The sequence below is a fragment of the Camelus ferus genome, chromosome 7 (genome assembly GCF_009834535.1).
Source record: "Camelus ferus isolate YT-003-E chromosome 7, BCGSAC_Cfer_1.0, whole genome shotgun sequence".
Lineage (NCBI taxonomy): Eukaryota > Metazoa > Chordata > Mammalia > Artiodactyla > Camelidae > Camelus > Camelus ferus.
In genome coordinates, this window is record NC_045702.1 from 52,989,851 (window position 1) to 53,005,131 (window position 15,281).

Below are 15,281 nucleotides of genomic sequence, written 5' to 3' on the forward strand. Positions count from 1 at the left end.
TTAGCAATCAATTTATGGAGAGTAAGCTGGTCTGACAGTCACATGGGGTTTATGTTTGGGGGTAGGATGCTGCTGAAGAACCAAAGATGACAATTTTAAAAGAAAACAAGAATGAATAACAGATGAAACATCTTCATGGAGTAGAAGAGCAATGGTGAGTCACATGGATGGTTAGGGTTTCACCAGAAACAGTGATGGTCAACTTTTCAGCTCTGTGGTAAACTTTTCAGTTACTGACGTATTTGAAAAGCTTTTGTAGGCTTCAATGATCTGATGTTTGAAAACTTAGGAGATAGATTAATGCAGACATATAATGGTAAAAACTGATTTAAGAAGAATTAGAAAACATGAATTTTTTTCCAATAATTTTAAAGGAATTGAAACAATTATTTAATGCCTCTTAATTTTAAAAAAAGAAATCAAAGACTCACCAGAAACTGGATAGACATGTAAGTGTACCAGTTTTAAAGAACTTCGAAAATTATACTGATGCCTACAAAAAATGGAAGATAAGGGCATGCTCTGCAACTCATTTTATGAGGCAGAATAATTTTGATAAAAAAATTAGAGATGGTATGAAGAAAAATAGTAAGTCTATTGTGTTCATGAATATAGATGAAAAACTTATAAATAAAATATTAGCAAACCAAACCCAGTTGTCTATAAAAATATTAATAAACAATGTCCAATTTAGGTATATGAAAGTATTATAAGAATGGTTTAATAATGTAGAAATACATAAATGTATACCCCCATTACCAATTAAATGAGATCAACCATATCAATATCTCAAAAATTACAGAAAACAACACTGATTCATAATAAAAATTACTTCTGTGTAACAGGAAGAAAAGAAAACTTTATTAACCTTATAAATGGTGTCATTCAGAAAAGAAGAAAAATAAAAATCCCTACAACAAACATCATCTGAAGTGGGGAAACTCTGGAAGTATTCCATCCAGGAGCAAGATATGGATGTTCTCTGTGAATGCTCTAATTCCACGCAGTATTGAAGCTCTGGCTAGAACAACGAAATAGGGAGAGAAATAACACTTCTAGGGATTGAATAACACTAATAGTACCATTGTTAAAGCATATGGTACAATTGTTTACATAGAAATGCAAATGAATCTACAAACAAAATACAGGCAATAGAAGAAACAAGAGTAAACTGGCTGTTTATAAGACCAATACATAAAAGTAAAAAAAAAAAAAATATATATATATATATATATATATATATTCTGCAGTGAAAACATTAATTTTAATAAATAATTAAAAAATTTAATATACCAGCAAAAACTATAAAACAACCAAGGATAAATTTAACAAAGTTTATGTAAGACCTACGTCAGAAAAATTTTTAAATTTATTGATATTAAAGGATATCTAAGTAAATTTAAAAATCATATATTCATGGATGAGGAAATCAGTAACATCATATAGATGTTATTTCTCCTAAAATTGATCTGTATAACTAATTTTTTTTTAAATTGTGATTTTTTTTTGTTTTTATTTTTACTTTCATGGACTATGAGAAATTAACTTTAAAACGTATATAAAAAAGCAAAGAAGAAATGGTAGCTAAGATTTTTCATGCCCAATGAGGTGTGGACAACTATGCAGCTATAGTCATGGTATGAGTGGGATACTCATGCAGAGATGGACAAGTTCATGAATAAAATAGAGGTCAAAAAGAAAAATACCCATATATGGAAATTTGTTTTATGGAGAATTTGCATGATAGAAAGTTGAATTATCCAATACATGAAAAGATGGATTTCAAAATGAAGAGAAAAATTGGTACACAACAGCTGAAAAGAAGGAAGGAAGGAAGAAAAGGAGGAATGGAGAAAGAGAAAGGGAGGGCAGAGGGCGGAAGGAAGACAGCGAAGAAAGGAAAGAAAGGGATCCCTTCTTGACACCGCCACAAGAGAATACAGTGAATATTTTATAAGTACTATATATTCCACTCAATCATCGATATAATACCTAACACCATTATATCTTGCATCACCACATAAAATTTCTATGTAAAAAAGTAAAACTGAAATTTTAAGAGAGTATATATGATTTCTTTTCTGACCTCTGAGGAAATAAATATTTCTTTAAAAAATAGATGTAAAGTGGTATCCATTTATCAAAAAATTGATAAATTTGTATCCATTAAAACTAAAATCTTCTTAATTAAAATACACATTAAGGAAAGTAAAATTAAAAAAAAAAAAACTTTTCCACCTGTAGAAGGTACTTACAAAAACCAAACAAACCAAAACGAGTTAAAATCAAGAACATGTCAAGAATTTTTACAAATCAACAAGAAAAGTAGAGAAAAGAAACAAAAGTTATGAAAAGACATTTCACAAATGTGGAAATACATAAAATTCAGAAGTGTGACATTAGAAATTAAGAAGTGTGTTAGGAGGGGCTGAGCACAGTGTTTTCTGCCTTCCCAGTGGGTAAACGCCTTGGTATAACTTCTCTAGGAAACAGATCGGCATTATCTTGTAAAATTGCATATAAGTACGCACTGCTCCAAAAGTAGTCATTGTCCATGAGCACTGGAAAGTGTGTCCAGTAATGCATTTTTTATAAGAGCATAAAACTAATCAATCTAAATGTCCATTGACGTGGATTTAAAAGGGTACATTCTCATGAATGGTAGTATATACAATAGAAATAAAAATAACTTCAACTGTACATGGATGGAAATTCAGTGATTACATGGAGGAGTCTTAGTCACAATGCTAAGAAGAAAAAGCAAAATATCATATGGCATGCATATGATAACCTGAAATTTAGAATAATGCTCACCTTTGTCAATGAGGAAGGAGATGCTTTAGTGAAAGAAAACTGAGTTACACGTGAGTTACTAGAAAAGTTCTACCCTCTGGGGTGGGCAGTTGATACATAAGTGTTTATTATATATAATATAAGCAGACTAACCTGTAGTCTGGAAGAAAATATTGCAATATGTCTAACAAATGTTAAACAACCACAGTACAGTACCTGAGGAAATACATGAAAATTTCATGCTCCAAATATTTGTGGCTCGTATTATCAAGGGGTGGGGTTTTAGTTGATTTTTGTACATTACTATTACATTTATGCACTGTTTGTATTATATTAACAAATTGTTTTTTTCTAATGATGCTAATTTAAATGAAAATAACACTCATAATATGTAAAGAGTTTATAAGATAATAGTAAAATACAAGACACTTCATGGAAAAGAGGTACAAGGCTTGAAGCTGCAGTTCACAAAAGAGGTCCCACATGTTCTGTAAACTTACAAAAATATGCTCAACCCACTAGTATACAGAGGAGTGTAATCTCACAGTAATGGCGCCATGCTATTTTTGAAGAAATATAAAGTGGTTTGTGTGTAGTGTTTTGGAGTTTCGGCTGAAATGTACACTCACACCTTGTACAGTGGGAGCCCTTCAGAGGATAACGTGATGTAGTGGGACATTTCCCTTCTGGAAGATTAGCCTTCAGACATAATGCGCGTGTTCACATAAATGCACTTCAAGTACTGTTAACTGCAATATTTTTTTGTGATAATGAAACACTAGTTTTAAAGTACATGGAATGACTTATTTAATTGTAGAATATACACCCTATGAACACAGTCACTAATTATAAATCCAGATATATCCACTGACATGGAAAGATCCCTGACACTTTTAAGTCAAAATAATGCACTTCAATAAATTAAAAGGATGTATAGCTCACCCCATTTATGTTTAAAATATGTATGTGATCCAGTTTACACGTACATTTATATATGTAAACATATAGAAAACTTTCTTGATGACCGCATACAGTTGTCCTTTGATATCTGCAGAGGATTGGCTCCAGGACAATCACAAAAATAAACATTTTCAGATGCTCTAAGTCCCTTACATAAAATGGCATAGTGTTTGGTATACTTTAAATCATCTTTAGCTTACTTGTAATACGTAATGCAATATAAATGCTCTGTAAATAGTTGCCACTCCAAATTCAACTTTTGCCTTTTGACACTTTCTGGACTTTTTTTTTTTTAATTTTAATATTTTTGTTCCCTGGTTGGTTTAATCCAGAGAACTGGGCCCTGCAGATATGGAGGGCCGACTATATTATATTATTATCATTTTCTCTGGGGCAAAAAAAGTGAAGAGACACATTCCAAATATTTCTGTCCTGTTTCAACTCTTTTTTTTGCAAGAAAATAGGCATTTATGATTGTATAGCTGGCCATCTTGCCTGCCTTTGTAGTCCTCCCCAAGGTGGGTTCCGTTAACAAGCACGCTGCATGCAGTCGCAGCAGAAGCGGTGGGCGTTTATCACAGCTGACCCAGCAATTAGTCTTGAGTGTTCGGGGTGGCACACGCTGCCCTCCAGGTCAAAAGCAAGGGGAAGCTTGGCTTCTATTTGCAGATTCAAAGTCAGAAGGAAACACTGAAAACAGTTGGCTAGAACCCCAAGTGCAGCCTGATCAATTTTTCCCAGTAATGGAAAAGGCAGAAAACTCTTAAAGATATATTTACCAACCTTATAGTTACATTTAAATAATTATTCAAAAAAGAATTTTTGATTAATAAAAATTATTAAATGGAACAGCGTTATATATGTCACTCTGGATTATGTGAACTGTATACAGATCACACTTGGGAAATATCTTAGCAAAATTATTAAAGTGTATTAGTCTTATTTTTTAACTTTAGAATTGATAAGAGAAGAAATATATATTTATTATAGAATCTAGAATACATTGACAATGTTTAAATTTATACACGTATTAGTACCTTTATCTTAGGATTTTATTCTAGGTAAGAATTTAATATTTTTCAAGAAAATAAAAAATTTTCCCTAGATGAAATGCTAAATGTACAAAACTAAAAATGTCCTACTTTTGAAATATCAATCATGCGCTGTAACATGCTTATCTTTCAGGTTAAACTTTTTCCGTGATGTTCCTGATTTCAGAGTGTTAGCCTGCGGTGGAGATGGAACTGTCGGGTGGATTTTGGACTGCATAGGTAATGAAGACATATTTAATTTGGTTGGGTGAGAGGGGCAACCTTAAATTCTGTGTGTTCTATTTATTTAATGCATCCATATCTTTGGACACTACAGTGGTATAATTAGATGTCTGGCAGGTTGCACACTGTTTACTGGCTTAGTTTAATCTTCTATATTTCAGATTTTTAACTGACAAAATAATTTAAAATTATCTAGAAATCCTTCTTTTCTCATTCATTTCTCATGGAATTTAGTAAACCCTCAGGTATTTCCAAATGTGCATTCATCAATTCTTTTTTAAAAACAGGCCCTTTTACAAAAAAGGAAAGAATTGATTCAAAAGAGGTTTTGCTATCTATATATATTGAAGCAAACTTTTATTTAGTTAGTGCAGTTGAGAATATTCTACCCTTTCGTACCCTCAAAAATGTTAAATTAAAAATGAAAACATTTGTCAGCACACTGTTGGTTAAGCATCTAATGACTTTAATCTATTAACATTAAAAAAAAACAGGGAAAATTGTATTCTTTGGACTTCCATGAACAATATTAGTAGTATTAATATACTATATATAAGGAGAAAACCAGAATTCAAGAATTGCAAAAAATTAAAGAGTTGCTTTGAATAGTAGCTGAGGACTTGAGAGAATTATAGTGAAGAAAGTAGAATACTGTTGGTTTGCATCACTCCCAAAGTCTAGACCTTGGCTAATACAATACAATAATACGTGGCACATCTCTAAGTAGTGTATTCCCTCCCCATTCTTATACAAAGACATCTACTTATTTTGAGGGGCTGAGAAGGCAGAAAAAATAAATAAAAAGTAATATAGGTTTGTGAGATTCATTCAAGGCATATTATGATTTAAACAAAAGCAGGTGGAATTTCAGTGACAGATAGCTTTACTGAACCCAAAAGCTACATTATGTAAAGATGAATCTCAGTCAAAACCTTGTGCCATCAGAGTTATCCAGCCTGTATGTTGTTGACTCTGGCAGCACCATGAGTGGGAACAACACAACCAAGATTAGTACTTCACTAGCTTTTAGAATTTGACTGTTTTCAAAATATTCTATCCCTTGAAGTAGAATACACCTCGAGTTGATACTGCAAAAGGACTGCATGTAGGAACCTACTCCTGCACTCTGGTGACGTCCCTGTGTGTGTATTCCTATGTTGCATATTCCTGCACCATTGAGAACTTCAGTGCAATTTAATCAAGCTCCCCATAGTTTTTAACTGTGTTAATGTATTTAAAATGCTTTCCTCATGTATAAGTCTTGAAAATTCCTGTCACTTTGTGACTTAGGGCATTTATTTGTTTTATAAATTGTTAGAAAGATACCCAAACTAATCATAATTTATAATTGTATATATCTATAAAATATAACTTTTTGTTTATAAGTACCTATTGGAATGCCTTCATTTCTTGCCAAGCTGCCTTTTTTTGTTATTGTTGTTCTATCTGTGATCAAAAGTTTATTTTAACTTTTCAATTCTACAGAAAAGGCTAACGTAGTCAAGCATCCTCCAGTGGCTATTCTGCCTCTTGGGACCGGCAATGATCTAGCAAGATGCCTGCGATGGGGAGGAGGTAAAATAAAATAGCTAAAACAACAACAAAAATCTTAAGACACAGAAAAATGATGCAGAACACACCTTCCCCCAAAAAACTAAATCCAGCATTTCTTCACTGTATGACAGCTTGCATGTGATTTTAGCAAATGTAATTGTTGTCAAATATATAGGATATAATTTTGAACAATAATCTGAGCTAGAAAGAGAAATAGTGAGCCAAGCCTTAGACTGTGAGTGCTAATTATACTCTTGACGGGGCAAGCAAGCTTCCATACCTCTCTGGTTTTTGGATTTCCAACTTAAGACATGAGATAAGCATGGATTAACTCTCAATTAATGTTCAGATTTTTAATCTCTGAGTTATGTGGAAAAATCACAAATAAAAGGGGAAAAAAATGAAAAACTAATGAATGATTTGTCCAGGAATGAATATAAGATGTAAGATTTTCTGAGACCCACTGTACACCAGGTGGCATGTTCTATATTTGGGATACAAGGTTAAGAATAGAAAACAAGGTCTGTTTTCAAAGGGGCCTTAAATTCTAGTGAAATACAAAGTCATGTGTAAATGGTGAGACTTCTTTCTGACAAGTAAGCTGATAACATAACGACCCGCCTCAATTAGGAATTGACAAGATGACAGAGAGAGAACCATAATGGGTGGATAATAACAGAGCCCTCTGGAACTGGGGATGGATGTTATAGGCAAAGGGAACATCAAGTTCAAAGGCCCAGAGGTAGGAAGACAGTTGACATAATCAAGGAACTCAAAATGGAACAGTGTAGACATAACGGTGAGTTAGGGGAAAATTCTTCAGGAAGAGCTCTGAAAATAATTTGAAATGTCATTAATAAGCTCTACTTACCTGAAGATAACCAAGAACCATATTTTGCTCAAAGAAGGAAGAATTGAATCCTAAATATTTTTAGCATCTAAACTCACTTAGAGAAGTTTGAAAAGTGTCTACTAAGACAATGTGAATCAGAAATCCTTGGGGAGCTTGTTAAAAATATAGTGGCCTGACCTCACCTCATATATGCTGAATGGAAATCCTCTGGGGGTGGGACCTGGTCAGATGATTTTCTTTTTAAATAAACTCCATGGGTAACTATGATTTACAACAAAATTTGAGAACAATTCTTCCATGAGTACTGGGCAACTTGTGACTCTAAGATGTATATATGCATATGTATATATGACAGAATTTGAGTCCCAGTTAAAAACATGGTATCTGATATATTTGTAATTTTCATTAAGGATATGACTTAGTAAAAGAAAATTATAAAATATTGAGTTAAATTGTATAGAATCTAAAGTTAGCTAAAGATAGAATGAAACATTGCTTATGAGATGCCCATATTTGCCAGTGTTTATATATATATATATATATATATACACACATTGATTGAAATAAAGGAAATCATGCATGTGGCTTCTTGTATATTCCTCTGCAAAATATTTTCAATATTTGAAAATTAGTAATTTTAGTTTGGGAGGGGAGGATATAGCTCAGTGGTAGAGCACTGTGCTTAGCATGCACAAGGTCCTGGGTTCAATCCCCAGTACCTCCATTAAAAAATAAATCTAATTACCTCCCCTCCACTTCCCAAATAATAGTAAAAAATAAATTTAAAAAAGTTATTTTATTTCAGTTCCAAATAAGCAAATGGCTTAAATCTCAAAATTGATATGGATTTCCGTTTTGGATATCTCGTAATTATTTCCTTATAAAACAATTCAGAAGATATTATTATCTGTGGCCAAAGACACATGGATTGTAGTATGTCAAGTGTACATTGATGATGAACTCTTTGTGAGTGTCTGGCATGTTTTGACAGTGTTCAAGATGCTAGATACAGAGTGAGAAAATAAACAGAGGGCTCCTCCCTTTTGGAGATTACATTTTCATTGAGTACACAGACAATAAATCAGTGAACAATGAAATATATAATTACAAAATTAGAACAAGGCTATGAAAGGCTCAAACAGACTGTATTTTTAGAGAAAAAACAGAGAGCAACTATTCAGCTAGATTGTTAAGAGGGCCTCTCTGAGGAAGTAACATTTAAGCTGAATGTAAATTATGAAGGAGAAATTGCTCTCTGTAAGGACTGAAGGAAGGCTGATGTGACTTTAGAAGAGGTCATGGGGTGGTGGATAGGTTTGGAGTGAGGGAGGTGACTGATAAGACATTGAAGAAAGAATCAGGAGTCAGATAAGGCAGGGTCTTGGTTGTCATGGTAAAATTTTCCATGATTGACTTTGAAACAGAGAGTGCAACTCTTGAGTTCAAAAGCAGAGTGACACTGACATTGATGTTTTAAAAAACAGATTAACTTTGGGTTTAAAGAACTGTTATGAAAATGTGGAAAAGTGGAGAATCATAGTTTTTAAAACAAGAACTCATAGTTGTAATTAGAGAATAAAGGGACTGGGTCACGGGGTTGGTGATGCAAATGAGACAAGTGGACAAACTGGAGTGACATTTTTCAGGGAGGGACTGAGAGACCTGGCCAGGGGACTGGAGAGGGGCTTTGGGAAAGTGAGGTACCAAGGGAGGCTGCAAGATGCCCAAGGTGAGCAATTAGGATAATGGACGTACCGTTTGCTAGAGTTTACTAATAAAGAAACATGCTCTGGGGTGGGATTATTTATTGTCAGGCATGTAATCTTGAGCCAGTTGCTTAAACAACTGTGTCCTTCAATCCTCATCAGAATTTGAAGAAAATAATAGTTCCTGCCATGTAGTTTCTCATACGCGACTATCAACTTGTTTGCCCAGTGTCTGTGCTGAGTCTTCTGTAATGCTACGATTTATCATTATGCTTAACATTGGGAAAGGAAGTACTTTATTCAACTGATAATCATTTAGTTCACTTAATGTCACTGGAATATATTGACTTGGCTTATTTTTTGTGAGTGTATCTCCATATTTTGAAAATTTAACACTGTACAAATGTAGTATAACCTAGGGTATTTGAATAAAAACAATTTACATTCTTATAAAATTTTTCTGGCAATAGTCTAATAAAAGTCTGAAGATTATTGCAAAAAAATGCTGTTTTGTGAACAGTGAGGGCGTAAGGGACAGAGTTTTAGATGGAGCCCACTCTTACAAATATATTTCGTTGTTTTCCTTTGCATGATTTGATGTGTAAAAGTTTCTATGACTTTAGATAGATTCAGCCATTATAACAGTGTATCATTAAATTAAAGATAAATACTATTTATGTTTTCATTTTGTTTCTTAGCCTAGAGTGATTATAGACTTTAAAGCAAAAAAATGGAAGCAAAATATTATCCTTTTCTGGAAATTTTTGTTTGCATATTTAGTAAGTTTAATTTGTCTTTTAAAAAATATGGTCTTCTGAGTTCAGGAATCCTATTTCTAGTTATGAATTACTATTTAACAAGCTTGAGTATAGAGAAATAGAAACGAATAAAGCGCAGATATTTGTTAAATGGGGACTACAATTTGGAATTGTTCACCTCTGTGAATTACTTCTGGCCTGCAGATATGATTCTCTAAATAGATTTATTGCCTCTCTCTTTCCATTTTTACTTGGCTAGTAGGCTGATTGATACTAAGCTTTTTCATATTTGGCCATAAAAACTTGGAGAACATACCCAAATGGTAACGAGTTGAAGTTGACTGACCCTCCTTAAGCTAGCTGTGCTAATTAATTTTCACTAAATTCATTTCTATTATGTTCTATCTTGGTCAGTTGTCATTCCTACATTTTTCCAGTGTTTTGTTGAACCATGCTGCTATTAACCACAGACATAGCTGAGGACAAGCTCCATGTCTGTCTTAAAGCATTATCATTTACTCGTATTTCTGCTGAGCATGTGTATATTATATTATATATTATACAACATTTCCATTCCATATTATATAGTATTAGTTTAATATATGTAAATTTTTTTATACCTGAAGACCATTATACTTATTTTCAAACAGGAGTAGACTTTGCAAAATAGGTGGAAATATTTAACTATTTTTTATTCAATTCATTAGGGAAACATGGATATATAAGATTTATTTGACAGGCTTTAAAAGAAATTAAAAATTAAGAAAAAATAAACATTGAGAGTGAGGGTAGAACAACTAAGAAAGATCTGAAAAATAAGTATACTTAATTATTATAGTCTTGTAGTTTAAACAATTCAACGCTTAATCACTGAGTATAATTATATGCATCTTATATATGTTCATAATTTTTGAATTATGCTATAAAATATGATGTGACTTCTATAGAAATAATATTAAATACTTTTAATGTTTATATCCATGTAATCATTGTTTGTTGTACTCTTTACTGTTGTATATTAAATAGTGCATAATTAGTTTTTAGACCTGTGTGAGGTAAGAAGTAATGGTAGGCTGTAAGACAGATATTTCTAGTTTCTGGCTTTCTCAACCGTCTAACAGTTAATTCAACAAATACACCATAAATGTAATTTATTCATCTTTAGAAAATGTTGGCACATTACAGTGTCTATTCTTTTTTCTTTTAATCCAATTAGGTTTCCCAATGTTATGTGTGCTAGCACCTCTAATGAGGACTCATAGCCTCTGGCATTTACTTGTTCGATGAACAAATTATTAAAATATAGACTGAAGGTGGGCACAGGAAAAAAATCTAGAAAAACATTGTTCTAACTCAAAATATCATTTCATACATATAGAGTTAGAGAGATATTTAACTTAGTATCATATATCAAATTCGGTGCTTATCATCAGTGTTACATTGTTGACAACTTTCCAGCCTTATGTCTCATGTACTAAGACTTTTTATGCATCTTCTCATTTTTGTCCTCATTTAATTCTTAGAACAAACCTAAAGTTTTACAGAGGAGGAAACTATTTAAAAGGTTAAAAGCAAACACTTAAGTAACACAGACAGGATCAGGCTATGGTCTTAGTTAACTATAATGTTAGATATCTATAGATAGATTTAAGAGAAAATATAGTATTAAGTGCTAACTTTCTTTCGGGCATGGGGGCTATCTATAGTAGATTTATTTTGAAAAATGTGTTTGTTGAGCCTTTACTGTAGGGCAGCCTTGGTAAAGGGAGCTTGTAGGGAGAAAGGTGCAGATAACTCCAGTGCAGTGTACTCGTTCTGAGGCAAGGCTAGTTTTGAGAACTCTGTTCTGTAGGTTTGTGTAGAAGCCATTATTTCGGGAGGTTGGCTTCTGGAAAGAAGTGTTATCAAATATAAAACCTGCAGAGGGCGTGGAATCAAGGGACGAGACGAACATGGCATCCAGGGTTTCCTTCAGCTTCAGGGTGGAGGGTGTTGTCTTTCAGAGGGAGAGTTCACAGGAGGATGACACTGATGCGGGTCATGAATTCCATTTTGAGACCATTGATTTAAAAAGTTCTGTAAGGGGTGTGCAGTGGAGAGGTTCATCAGGCAGGTGGCTATATTGAGAATTTGCACCACAGGAGAGAAATATGAGTTGGAAATTAAAGCTAAAAAAATAAATTGGCATGAGTATAATAAGATTATGGTTAATTTTTAAACGTGTCAGAATTTGCTGTAAAAATGATTTATTTTGGTTTAGAATGATATGCATTCATATACTTAAACATATATAAATACAGCTTTTGTTATTTAGTTATATATTTTCTCAAGATACTTGTTTTTCCCCGTTAGGTTATGAAGGTGAGAATCTGATGAAAATCTTAAAAGACATTGAAAACAGCACAGAAATCATGTTGGACAGGTGGAAGTTTGAAGTCATACCTAATGACAAAGATGAGAAGGGAGACCCAGTGCCTTACAGTATCATCAATAATTACTTTTCCATTGGCGTGGTAAGATTTTCCACTAACTGTTCTTTTTTATCAGTCCTGGATAATCACTGATGTAAACTCTTAAACTATAAAGATTTACAGATTATAAATAATTTATTTTATCTTTGTGTTAGCAAAATACCTCTTCTAATGGGAAATAATAAAGCTTATGAATTTATTTCAAGTCAGAGGATCAGCAATTCTTTTTCTTATGTTAAACATAGGAAAGAAACTATATATTTGTAATTGGCTTGACCATTTATGTTACTAAAGTGAAGCTTAGAATGGTTTATAAGGTAGCTATAAGCTACATTTCCGTATTAGTAAAAATGTGAAAACAGTACATCAAATTTTATCTTATTTTGAGATCTATATTATACTATCATAACCTATTAGGTTTTTACACATAGACATTATTTTTAAATTTATGGTTAGGTCTGAAGTCTAAGAAAAATGCTGCTACAATTCTCAAGTGGTTAATAAGTCAAAAGGATAACTTTTCACTTAATTTCTTAAAATCTGAGAACGAAATTAAAATATCATTTGGCAATTAAAAGTTATTGAAATTTTAATCCCTAAGGTATTAATAATTTTAACAGTGATTTTATATACATGTATATGTATTACCCAGTAATTATGAAGTCTTAAAATATATTATCTACAGCATTACATTCCATTGAACATATTCGCCCAATATTAACTTATGTCATTATCATTTCTCTCTTACGCTCATACACACACACACACACACACACACACACACACACAACTAACCAACTATAAAAAGCTTTGGTTGAGTCTATGAAAGTAGGATTCAAGCTACCTGGGTAAGAGTCATTTAGCAATTTTTTCTTCTTAGTGTCCATGAGTTGTATCATGATGGTTATTATTTTCTGTCTCATAAATAATGTGATTATACATTTAAAAAGCCTTATATAATGATATATAATGAAGGCTAAATATACAATTACTGCTAACACTATGATAATGATTATTACTATTTGTAAGAAAAATGTAATGCGTTTGATCCATAAAAATCCTATTTATACTTGATATGAATATGAGTAACAATAGTTTAACAGTTTTATTGGCAAATAACTTAACACATAACATAAGTCACTCATTTTAAGTAAACCTTTTAATGATTTTAATAAATCTATCCAACTTTAGAGCCTTTTCATCACCAAGACAAGAACAGTCATGCCCACTTGTAGTCAATTCTGGGTCCTTCTCCGAGCTCCAAGCAACAACTGATCTTTCTACCTCTAAAATTTGCCTTTTATGGATAGTTCATATGAAAGAAATAATATGTAGTTTTTGCATCTGGCTTCTTTCACCTCACATAATGTTTTGAGGTTCTCCTATATTAACTGCATAAATGCTGGATGTCTTTTATTGCTAAGTAGTATCCCACTATATGGATATATCACAGACTGTTTATTCACAAGTTGATGTACATTTGGATTGCTTCCTGTCTTTGGATATCATGATTAATGCCACTCTCCTGGGTCCCTTTAGTGATTTTTTTTTTTTTTTTTTATTTTGGTTACTGTACTTTTAAGTCCAGAATTTCTATTTGGTTGTCTTTTTCTGTTTCTAGGTCTTTAATTGGTATTTTCTATTTGAATAGTCATTGTTGTTATGCTTGCCTTTATTCTTTAAGCATAGTTTACGTCAGTACTTTTGGTATATTTATAATAGCTATTTTGAAGTCCAGCATCTATAATCCATTAGAGACATTGTTTTTTCCAAAGTATGCATCATGCTTTCCTATTCCTCTTTATGTCTGTTGATTTTTTTGTTGGAAACTGGAGATATTATGTAATACATTGTAACAAATCTGGATTTGGATTCTCCCATGGGGGTTGCAGTTCTGGCGTTTGTTTAGGGATTTCTTTGCACTAATTGTGTGGATTAATGCTGATGCCTCAGGGTTTTTGTTTTTGTTTTTTATTCCTGCTTTTATATTTATCCTGGCCTCTAGGAGTTACTTCTGTGTCAACAGGCTTGACCAAAGTTTGTGCTTAAATGACTTGAGATAGTAAGTCCTCATCCTTTTGCCGCTGGATCTTTGTGTTCATTGGGTACACATACAAAGTGAAGGCAATTATTAATCTGATTCAGCTTTTAATCCTGCTGGCCCTCTTGTCTCTTCTGCTCATGTACAAGGCCTCCCACTTAGCCAAGGATGTGTAGCTCACTAGAGCCCTCTTGGGTCTTTTCTGAACATACATGCAGCCTTGCACATGCATGTAGCCTTTCAGACAGCCAGGAATATGTGGCAGCTAATCAAGGCCTATTATGGCTTATGGATCTCCCATTTAATATCTGGGGAGTTGGCTGTTAGTTTCTTGCCTTAATCAGTTTCACAAATCAAGCGAGCTGCTACACTGACTTTTCTTACTCATTTGCCAGAGATTACTGTTATTTCAGATACCTCTCTGGTCCTTGGAGTTTTCCTAGCAAATCGCGTTAGCTCCCCTGACAGTAAGGTGGCTTACTTTCATAACTTGCCGCACCCTGGGAGAACTGTAGTGCTGATGGCGTTGGAGGGTAAGGTAGCCGCCTGAGGCTGAAACATCATAGCTTACCAGCGTTCTTATTTTAGGTTCAGTAGGTTTTATCGAATAAATACTTCTCAGTTTATTATATGGCTTTGATCAATTTCCAGTGGTCCTCAACTGAAGTTATTTCCTGTCCATCACAGGAGACATTTGGCAATGTTTGGACACAGTTGTGACTGCCATGGCTGACCGAAGATTGTAGGCAGCTAGTGGGTAGAGGCTAGGGGTGCTGCTAAACACTTCCAGGTCCTAGAACAACCCCCCAAACCCACAAGAAAGAATTAAACAGCTCAAAATGTCAATGGAGCTGAGGCTGAGAAACCCTGA

General features: G+C 33.3%; 1 protein-coding gene across 6 annotated transcripts in view; it reads left to right on the forward strand.

The window, feature by feature from the left end:
* The window catches only part of DGKB (diacylglycerol kinase beta), a 588,496-nt gene that overhangs the window by 249,351 nt on the left and 323,864 nt on the right, over window positions 1–15,281 (forward strand). For all 6 annotated transcript variants that reach the window (XM_032483924.1, XM_032483922.1, XM_032483923.1 and 3 more), the window contains 3 exons: window positions 4,939–5,024; window positions 6,513–6,602; window positions 12,251–12,411. In XM_032483924.1, coding sequence (XP_032339815.1) covers window positions 4,939–5,024; window positions 6,513–6,602; window positions 12,251–12,411 — 337 coding nt within the window. The remainder of the gene's footprint in view (window positions 1–4,938; window positions 5,025–6,512; window positions 6,603–12,250; window positions 12,412–15,281) is intronic.